Source organism: Pelophylax lessonae (genome assembly GCF_965119305.1).
Source record: "Pelophylax lessonae genome assembly, chromosome: 4".
Lineage (NCBI taxonomy): Eukaryota > Metazoa > Chordata > Amphibia > Anura > Ranidae > Pelophylax > Pelophylax lessonae.
In genome coordinates this window covers 447,106,884-447,117,355 of record NC_138771.1, presented here as the reverse complement: position 1 = coordinate 447,117,355, position 10,472 = coordinate 447,106,884, and the positions used below count along the sequence as shown (strand labels likewise).

Here is a 10,472-nt window from a genome sequence, read left to right as displayed (position 1 = left end):
GGGTTGCATGAGTGCTGCTGGCACTGGGGAGCTACAGTTCATTGAGGGATCCATGAATGCCAACATACTGAAGCAGAGCATGATCCCCTCCCTTCAGAGACTGGACTGCAGGGCAGTATTCCAACATGATAACATCCCCAAACAAGATGACCACTGCCTTGCTAAAGAAGCTGAGGGTAAAGGTGGTGGACTGGCCAAGCATGTCTCCAGGCCTAAACCCTATTGAGCATCTGTGGGGCATCCTCAAACAGAAGCTAGAGGAGTGCAAGGGCTCTAACATCCACCAGCTCCGTGATGTCATCATGGAGGAGCGGAAGAGGACTCCAGTGGCAACCTGTGAAGCTCTGATAAACTCCATGCCCAAGAAGGTTAAGGCAATGCTGGAAAATAATGGTGTCCACACAAAATATTGACACTTTGGGCCCAATTTGGACATTTCACTTAGTAGTGTACTCGCTTTTGTTGCCAGTGGTTTAGACATTAATGGCTGCGTGTTGAGTTATTTTGAGGGGACAGCAAATTTACACTGTTATACAAGCTGTACACTCACTATTACATTGTAGCAAGGTGTCATTTCTTCAGTGTTGTCACATGAAAAGATATAATAAAAAATGTACAAAAATCTGAGGAGTGTACTCACTTTTGTGAGATACTGTAAGAGATTTTAGCAATTGGGTTTACAGTTAAGTCCAAGATTTTGAAAATCTCTGTGACCAATCAACTCCATGCATCACATCACAAATTTACAAAAATGTGAGGGGTGTACTCACTTTTGTGAGATACTGTAAGAGATTTTAGCAATTGGGTTTACAGTTAAGTCCAAGATTTTGAAAATCTCTGTGACCAATCAACGCCATGCATCACATCAATGCGTCAGGTGGCACGGAGAAGCACGGCAGCGGATGAGGTCCTAGCACAGGTAGACATCTGTTCACACCTCATCACCAGTGGTTAGAGATCTGCTCATCTGTGGCAAACCTTAGCAGTACATACCCAGCAGCAAACTATACTTAAATGTCAGCAATTATACCTTTATCTGAACAACCACACATCAGAAAGGCTGGGGTGTTCGTAAACTAGTCTGCAGCAAGCAGCAGATTAAAACAATAATAAATACATTCACACAGGAACTCCTATCCTCCCCACCCCCCCTTATCCCTCCTTTTCAAAAGTGCTGTACTTTAAAAGTTTTTTTTTTTTTTTTTCCTGGCAGCTTGGTGGAAATACAGAGAGAGCTCCGTCTAATAACACACATAGGAAAAGGAAACTGTTGTATAATGCATCCTCATCCCTGTGCACACACAGTCACACACACAAAAGTTTTCCTCTGAACTCCAAGGGATTCTTTAATTCTCATTCAGCACATCCTCAGGCAGAAGCATTTAGGGAGTAAAAAATTTGACGTATTCTTCAGCGTTCTCTCTCACCTGTGTCCAGTATTTCTAGCTAAAGTGATGCGGTCACTGCTGGTGACAGAAAACAAAGAGTGACACTTTTTTTGTACATTGGTGGCCCTGCTTCTGACGCCGGTATCTTTTTGGGGGCTCATTTTTTTTTTTTTCACTTTTTTTTCCTGGGAATAAAATTGTCAGATTGAGTTTTTTTGATTTTCTGGTGGTGATACGGAAATCTCTGCGGAGGGGAACACTGGAAATGAAGAGAGTCCTCTGCGTGCTTTTCGGCATATGGCTGGCTACTGTTGACAGGACAGGTAAGAGTTTTTGATCTCTTTAAATGTGAATCTGCTTTGCCTTATAAATGAGAGCATATATGATTGCTGCATTGTACAAATGAATGATCTTCAAGGATTCAAGTAATGCTTCCAGTAATAGGGTAGTGTAAGGGTCAAACGGGGCACCAGCACTTGTTGCGACAAAACTGCATCAGTCGTAAGCGATCTTCAGCGCCTGAAAATCAATGAGTTTCATTCGAGGGCTCGCTTCTGCGGGAGATCGTTATTTGCTTAGTAAGTTAAAATTAACCCCTTGTGTTGAAATTAAAACAGCAAACAAGGAATTAATTTGATGCTTTTAAGAGATGAAAATGTTTGTAATTGAACCCCAAGATTGTTCCCTTTTCTCAGTGGAAACTTAATAATCATTTCACTGTAGTCCTAAACTGGGACTAAAACTCAAATACACGTGAGGTGCTGCTTATTATCTGCTTATTATTTGTATTATTATCCTTAATATTTGTTATGGAGTGAAGATTTTATTGCAGCATTTTACAAGACATTAGCATGCAGGGGGGTAATATTATTTAACAAACAGTGAAACAAATATTGGAAGGGCTCTGTTCACAGGAGCTTACAATCAAGCAAAAAGCTGCAAATAAAGGTTATTAAAAAGTATATAATTTCATGTTCCTAAGTTATTAAAGCTTTTATGTGTATAAGCCCTATTGGGGTATAGCAGGCAGGTAAAGCAGAATTGACACCTGACTATAATTTAGAAGGTTTTGTCATTTCAACTTTTTTTGCCTAAATCTGATCATAGATCATTTTCACTTTAAAATTCCTTTTATTTAGGAAGGGAGGCAGTGGTAACAATATGGATGTTTCTTATCAATCACCTATGCCTACAAGCTTTGTACTATTATTATGGTTTTTACAGTTATCATATTTTAATGTATTATGGTGGTCATGTTACCAGAATTTAATGGTGGAACAGTTTACAGTATTCAGTACCTGCTTTATAATGCTAAAGTGATTTACAAGCACTTAAGCCAAAAAGAGCTGTACCCAACTGCAACCAATCAGAAGCATTGTTTCATGCTGTCATTGCGGATCAGAGAATTAAAGCTAGAACCTGGTTACTTGCTATTGGCAGCAGCCCTACTGGTTCCGATAATACAGCTTTATGATGTATGACTAGCCTAAGAGTGCAACATGTCCATCTCAGTTCTGAAATAAAATCCCAAATTATTAACACACCGCACAAGTAAACCATATGTTGGCCTGTTACACCCAAAATGTAAACAAGGCAAAATCTTGACCGCAGTAGACCCCTGTTTCCAAAACGCCCATAAACATCATGCAACATCTGTTATTGTCAGAGAATGGCTTACATAGGATTTAGACTGTAAAATGCACATCACAGCTAATCACCGGGAACTATTTGAACTTTTATAAGTGCTACACCACAACCTCAAATTCTTAATTAAACACTGCCGCGCTAACTGCTTAACCCCTAATATATCAAGCAAGCTAAACTTGGTGGACATCTGTTGTCTCTAGATCTGTAGGCATATCTTTAATAACATATACTAGAAGTGATGAATACGTATTTGTACTTCTATGGCAAAATGCCAGCTCAGCTGTCGTAGATTTTTGGTCTCTTTCAAAGGCTTCCAGGGAAACATAAAATGATGTCTATCCCTAACACACATGTCGAGTACAACTGAGTTGTCCATGTCTGGGACACGGAATTATTTAATAAGGCAGAGCAAAAAAGCAATGACAATGAGTAAAATGCTGTAACCCATAGTAGCCAATCTTATAAAAAAAAACTGTCATGATGGATGACTCATGATTGGCTGTAATTGGCTTTTATGAGCTGCTGCCCTTTACTTTTTACTTTTGAATTAACCACTTTACCACCGGAGGATTTTGCTGTCTTACGTCTGGGCCACTTTTTGCGATTTGGCACTGTGCAACTTTAACTGACAATTGCGTGGTTATACAATGCGGTACCCAAACAAAATTTACGTCCTTTTTTCCCCACAAATAGAGCTTTCTTTTGGTGGTATATGATCACCTGTGCGATTTTTACTTTTTGCGCTATAAACAAAAAAAGAGCGACAATTTTGAAAAAAATAACAATATTTTTCACATTTTTTTATATGAAATCCCCCCCCCCCCCAAAAAATGTAAAAATCTAATTTTTTTATCATTTTAGGCCAATTTGTTTTCTACTACATATTTTTGGTAAAAAAAAATCGCAATAAGCGTATTTTGATTGGTTTGTGCAAAAGTTATTGCGTTTACTAACTAAAGGAAAGATTTCTGTCGTTTTTGGTGTTTTTTTTTTAACGAGTAATGGCGGCGATCTGCAATTTTTTTTTGCGGGACTGTGACATTTCGGCGGACAGATCGGACCCTTGACTGACATTTTTGACACTTTTGGGGGTACCAGTGACATTACTACAGTAATCAGTGCTATACATATGCATTGTTACTGTAAAAATGACACTGGCAGGGAAGGGGGTAATTTTATTGGAGAGGGAGGGGTTAATGTATGCCTGGTGCTTACTGACGTGTGTGGGGGGAGGTGACTGAGTGACACAGGGACAGATCGCAGGTTCAGTGCTATAAATATGCACTGTTACTGTAAAAATGACACTGGCAGGGAAGGGGTTAATTTTATTGGAGAGGGAGGGGTTAATGTATGCCTGGTGCTTACTGACGTGTGTGGGGGGAGGTGACTGAGTGACACAGGGACAGATCGCAGGTTCAGCTAAGCTGAACCCTGCAATCTGACCCTGCCTGTCACTTAGGAGATCCGCCCGCTCTGTTTACACAAGGGGAAGAGCAGCAGCGATCGCCGCCGCTCCTCCCCTGGCCCGACTCCCGCTGTGACTGAATACAGCAGGAGCGAGCCTCCGGTGGCGTGCGCACGCCGCCGAGAGAGGGGAATGTCTGGCGACGTAGGTCTAAGTCGCCAGATGTCATCGAGCCACTTTGCCGCAGTAGAGCTCTAGTGAGCAGCGGTAAAGTGGTTAAGTCTAAAGCGTTTTCCAATGACAAAAGTAATGCAAAGTCTTTTTTTTTATTTCATTATTGTGCTACATCTTCCTGTTATGTACCATAACAACACTAAAGGAAACTGTTATGATACATATATGGGAGATTCCAATGCATTTTGAAAGGTGCAAACTAGAGGGCTGTCATTCTCATTCATACTACAAACAACAAAGAACCAATGTGAGGATCTTGAGTTTGCTACCTGCAATTTCCACACTAGTGGCTAACTAGGTGGAGAAGTAAGGATGAAGATGAGAGCTGCTCTAAAATCAATTTGAAGTGAAATCTTTCATACTTCTGTCCCTTTAAAAGATAAATTTCTGTTTAATTTTACCCATATCACATATGGAAATCCATTAGATATTGTGACAGCTACAAGAACTGACAATGTCTTTGAGTACAAATTCCTGAAATGTTTGCTAAAAGCACAATTTTCAATTTCTATCTTCTTTCTTTTTGAAGCTTCATAAATATCAAATTTGTGATATCTATCTATCTATCTATCTATCTATCTATCTATCTATCTATCTATCTATCTATCTATCTATCTATCTATCTATCTATCTATCTATCTATCTATCTATCTATCTATCTATCTATCTATCTATCTATCTATCTATCTATCTATCTATCTATCTATCTATCTATCTATCAGGTTTACAATGGAATTCATTTTTAATAATTCAGATTAAATGGGCTAATACATTTCGATCTCAACAATGACCATTCTGAATCTTGGCTATCTTTACATGAAAATATTTTTATATAGTTGATCACCGCACTTATTTACTATACCCCTATTTCTCTTTACCAGACCTCAACAATTCTGTCAATCTGCTAGAAAATGTGTTATAAATCTTACAAATTTGTTCCCCATATTTTTAAACAATGAACTACCATTTAATTTGTGTTTGAACTCCAACCTGGCAGCTATATGGATAAATCCATCTACTGGGCATAATAAGGCAAACGGGAAAGATGCTTAAAAAATGGAAATATGGCAAGGAATAAAGTAACAACTGATCAGTATTAATCTTTCACAAGCTTGACATCAGTATAATCTGATTTGTTGCTACATTACTATTTCACTTTGCATTGTTTCTACAAGCCATCCATTCTGACACACACAGGCCAACCATTATTTCTACTACTATATGCACTACTCTTAAGTAATGAAATCTTAAGTACACTGTGTACTACACAAATGACTTCTATTCAGGCCATGTCAAACCACCAGTGCTATCTCTTCTACCTATTCTACCCAATCTCAAGTCATATTATCAATCTTATCTCCATGGACTCTCTGCCCTACAAAGGAACTTACAAGCTACGGTATGTTGTTACTAGCAGAGAGTGTACAGTATCTTACAAAAGTGAGTACATCCCTCACATTTTTGTAAATATGTTATTATATCTTTTCATGTGACAACACTGAAGAAATTACACTTTGCTACAATGTAAAGTAGTGAGTGTACAGCTTGTATAACAGTGTACACTTGCTGCCCCCTCAAAATAACTCAACACACAGCCATTATTTGTCTAAACTGCTGGCAACAAAAGTGAGTACACCCTTAAGTGAAAATGTCCAAATTGGGCCCAAAGTGTCAATATGTTGTGTGGCCACCATTATTTTCCAGCACTGCCTTAACCCTCTTGGGCATGGAGTTCACCAGAGCTTTACAGGTTGCCACTGGAGTCCTCTTCCACTCCTCCATGGTGACATCACAGAGCTTGTGGATGTTAGAGACCTTGCGCTCCTCCACCTTCTGTTTGAGGATGCTCAATAGGGTTTAGATATGGAGACATGCTTGGCCAGTCCATCACCTTTACCCTAAGATTCTTTAGCAAGGCAGTGGTCATCTTGGAGGTGTGTTTGGGGTTGTTATCATGTTTGAATACTGCCCTGTGGCCCAGTCTCCGAAGGGGGGGTATCATGCTCTTCTTCAGTATGTCACAGCACATGTTGGCATTAATGGTTCCCTCAATGAACTTTAGCTCCCCAGTGCTGGAAGCACTCAGGCAGCCCCAGACCATGAAACTCCCACCACCATGCTTGACTGTAGGCAAGACACACTTGTCTTTGTACTCCTCACCTGGTTGCCACCACACATGCTTTACACCATCTGAACCAAATAAGTTTATCTTGGTCTCATCAGACTACAGGACATGGTTCCAGTAATACATGTCCTTAGTCTGCTTGTCTTCAGCAAACTGTTTGTGGGCTTTCTGGTGCATTATCTTTAGAAGAGGCTTCCTTCTGGGACAACAGCCATGCAGACCAATTTGATGCAGTGTGCGGCGTATGGTCTGAGCACTGACCCCCTTGAACCTCTGCAGCAATGCTGACAGCTTTCATACATCTATTTCCCAAAGACAAGCTCTGGATATGATGCTGAGCATGTGCACTCAACTTCTTTGGTTGAACATGGCGAGGCCTGTTCTCAGTGGAACCTGTCCTGTTTAACCGCTGTATGGTCTTGGCCACTGTGCTGCAGCTCAGTTTCAGGGTTCTGGAAATCTTCTTATAGCCTAGGCCATCTTTATGTAGAGCAACAATTCTTTTTTTTTTAGATCCTCAGAGAGTTCTTTGCCATGAGGTGCCATGTTAAACTTCTAGTGACCAGTATGAGAGAGTGAAAGCGATAAAACCAAATTTAACACACCTGCTCCCCATTTACACCTGAGACCTTGTAACACTAACGAGTCACATGATACCGGCAAGGGAAAATGTCTAATTGGGCAACAGCAAATTTACACTGTCATACAAGCTGTACACTCACTACTTTACATTGTAGCAAAGTGTCATTTCTTCAGTGTTGTCACATGAAAAGTTATAATAAAATATTTACAAAAATGTGAGGGGTGTACTCACTTTTGTGAGATAGTGTATGTATGTATTATACATACATACAGTAAATAATTAAGCCAATTAAGTAGTAGACCAAAACACAACTATTACCTCCTTTATTTATAACTTGTGCGCTTATGTCTCATTTGCAGAACATTCGCAAAAAATCTAATTTGCTAAACATAAACTGCCTTCACCTTTCACATACTTTCTTTAATGATGTTCTGTCAGCATCTAGGATGCTTATCCACATAGTGACACCAGATTACAGTACGTGACTACATTGGAACCCAGTGTTGTTGAATTTTAATATACAGGTGCATCCCAAAAAATTAAAATATTATCAAAAATGTGATTTCTTTCAGTAATTCAATTCAAAAAGTAAAACTCATATATTTTATATAGATGTGTTACACACAGAGTGATATATTTCAAGCATTTCCTTTTATTTTTATTTTGATGATTATGGCTTACAGCTAGTAAAAAACAAAAATTCAGTATCTCAGAAAATTAGAATATTACATAAAACCAATAAATCAAAGGATTTTTAATACAGAAATGTTGGCTTTCTGAAAAGTATGTGCATGTACAGTATAGTATGCACTCAATACTTGGTCAGGGCTCCTTTTGCATGAATTACTGTATCAATGCGGTGTGGCATGGATGCTATCAGCCTGTGGCACTGTTGAGGTGTTAGAGAAGCCCAGGTTTCTTTAATAGTGGCTTTTAGCTCGTATGCATTGTTGGGTCTGGTGTTTCTCATCTTCCTCTTGACAGTACCCCACAGATTCTCTATGGGGTTTAGGTCAGGAGAGTTTGCTGTCCAATCAAGCACAGTGGTACCATGATCATTAAACCAGGTATTGGTACTTTTAGCAGTGTGGGCAGGTGCCAAGTCTGGCTGGAAAATTAAGTCAGCATCTCCAGAAAGCTGGTCAGCAGAGTAAAGCATGAAGTGCTCTATAATTTCCTGGTAGGTGGTTCTCGGTTTGCATTAGAGCTCCTTCAAATTATAGTTACTCCCTGCCTCCAACGGTGAATACATATTTAAAGCCAGTATATTCTGACTGTGACCTTGCCCTCCATTAGTTCCTTAGAATCCCAATTCATTTCTTTTTTACCTTAAAATTGTATCTAGTACTTGAGTTCAGTAAAAAAGAGCATAAAATTAAGACAGCAATCTCCTGATCCAGGTGTTTAATAGGAAGATTAAGACTAAGGGGCAGATTTATAAAGGAAAATATCACTATCAGCTTTCTGCTAGCCATACTCTGCTAGGCTACACACATTTAGGCCTGCATTTTGTGACCCATTCATAAAATGCAGGCTATGGTGTGGAGCCTGTGGTGCCCCAGAGGTCTCTCTGACATTTGCAGCAGGGAGAGCTCAGCAAATTAAGGAGAGCTTTTAATGCCTCCTTGGCAAATCACAAGACTGCACTCTCCTCCCAGAAGTTGCTTTTTTGCCCCTTCTATTCTTTTTTATTGTGCTCTGCCACACTGCTGTGCTTTATAAATGTGTGGTAGTTGTTTTTTTTTAAGCTTGTTAAATGAACCCTAAAGTCACACGTATATGGTGACATGCAGATGACAAATCTCAGCAGAAACACCAATCAGGTGGATTAGAAAACCTGCCCCAATCTCTTTTTTTCTTGAGCTAAGTAGCAGAGCAGCATCTGCTAACATTGCCCCCTTTCCTCTATATACCCAAAGGTGTCGAAAAAGGAGCTTTGAAGGTTACGCAGTTAAGGTGAGAGAAGATTGATGTGCCAGTCACACCCTGGAGACCATATTTAAAACTCCAGGAATTAGGCAACTCTATCCTTAATATGCCCCCCTATGCATAGTTGCCTAACTCCTGGAGTTTTAAATATGGTCTCCAGGGTGTGACTGGCACATCAATCTTCTCTCACCTTAACTGCGTATCCTTTAAAGCTCCTTTTGCTTGTTAAGTCTAGGAGAGATGAAAAGGCTGTAGTACCTAAGTTACTCCCGCTCCAACCAGCTCCAACACACCCCTCTTCTCCCTCCAACTTTGCCAACTGTGGGTGGTTTTTCAGCATCTTCACGTACAACACAGGGCTATTAACCCTGCATTGTAAGTGGAGAAGGCAGAAGTGTGACAGAGGCCAGGAGTGCCTTAGAGAAGAGGCTTCACAGGATTGATCACACCACTGGAATAAAGCATTACGTTACATTCCTGCAACCCTAGACTGAATGAATAGTTAACCCTTAGCAGTGGGGGAAGAGGGAAACTGCAAGACTATATTTATTATTAGAGTTAGGCTTTAAGGAATTATTTATGGGAATCAAAAAGGCCTCATGCACACAGGGCATTTTTATAGCTGCTTTTAGGAGCTCCCCCTTTTTTTTTCAGTAGCTTAAAAATGCCCCTCCATGTGATTCTATGGCCTGTGCACACACAGGCTTTTAGGAGCTGGCATAGGCGTTTTCAAGCTGTAAAAAAAACCCAGGGCCAGCGCGTTCTGGAGCAGCAGCGTTAGGCTGTAAAAACGCCTGACGTGCCTAAACGCGGCTAAACATGTGTTAACCCTGTATACAGCCTTAAGCCACGTCAAGCATTTTGAAGCTGTAGTAGTTGGATTTGGGAGTGGAAAATAAAAGGGGGCAGAGAAAGGCTGCTAAACGCTAACGCTGCTAAACGTGGCTAAAAGCACATTAACGCCAATGCAAAACGCTTCTAAAAGTGCATTTTTATAGTTGCTTTTTCCTGGCGTCAGAACTGGCTTTGCAGCTCGTTTCTTCAAACGCCCTGTGTGCATGAGGCCTTAGGATACTGGCAAATTTTTGATTACATAAAGTCGTGTATTTGGCTTTTAACTTTAGTAAAGGATTAGGATTGGTTTATCCAGGCTGCTGCTAG

The 10,472-nt window shown here is 40.1% G+C and overlaps 1 protein-coding gene across 1 annotated transcript in view; it reads left to right on the top strand.

The window, feature by feature from the left end:
* Positions 1-1,225: 1,225 nt before the first annotated feature.
* FLT4 (fms related receptor tyrosine kinase 4) overlaps positions 1,226-10,472 on the top strand; it is a 358,183-nt gene continuing 348,936 nt past the window's right edge. Inside the window, exon 1 of the mRNA XM_082253130.1 lies at positions 1,226-1,711. Coding sequence (XP_082109256.1) covers positions 1,654-1,711 — 58 coding nt within the window. The 5' untranslated portion in view covers positions 1,226-1,653. The remainder of the gene's footprint in view (positions 1,712-10,472) is intronic.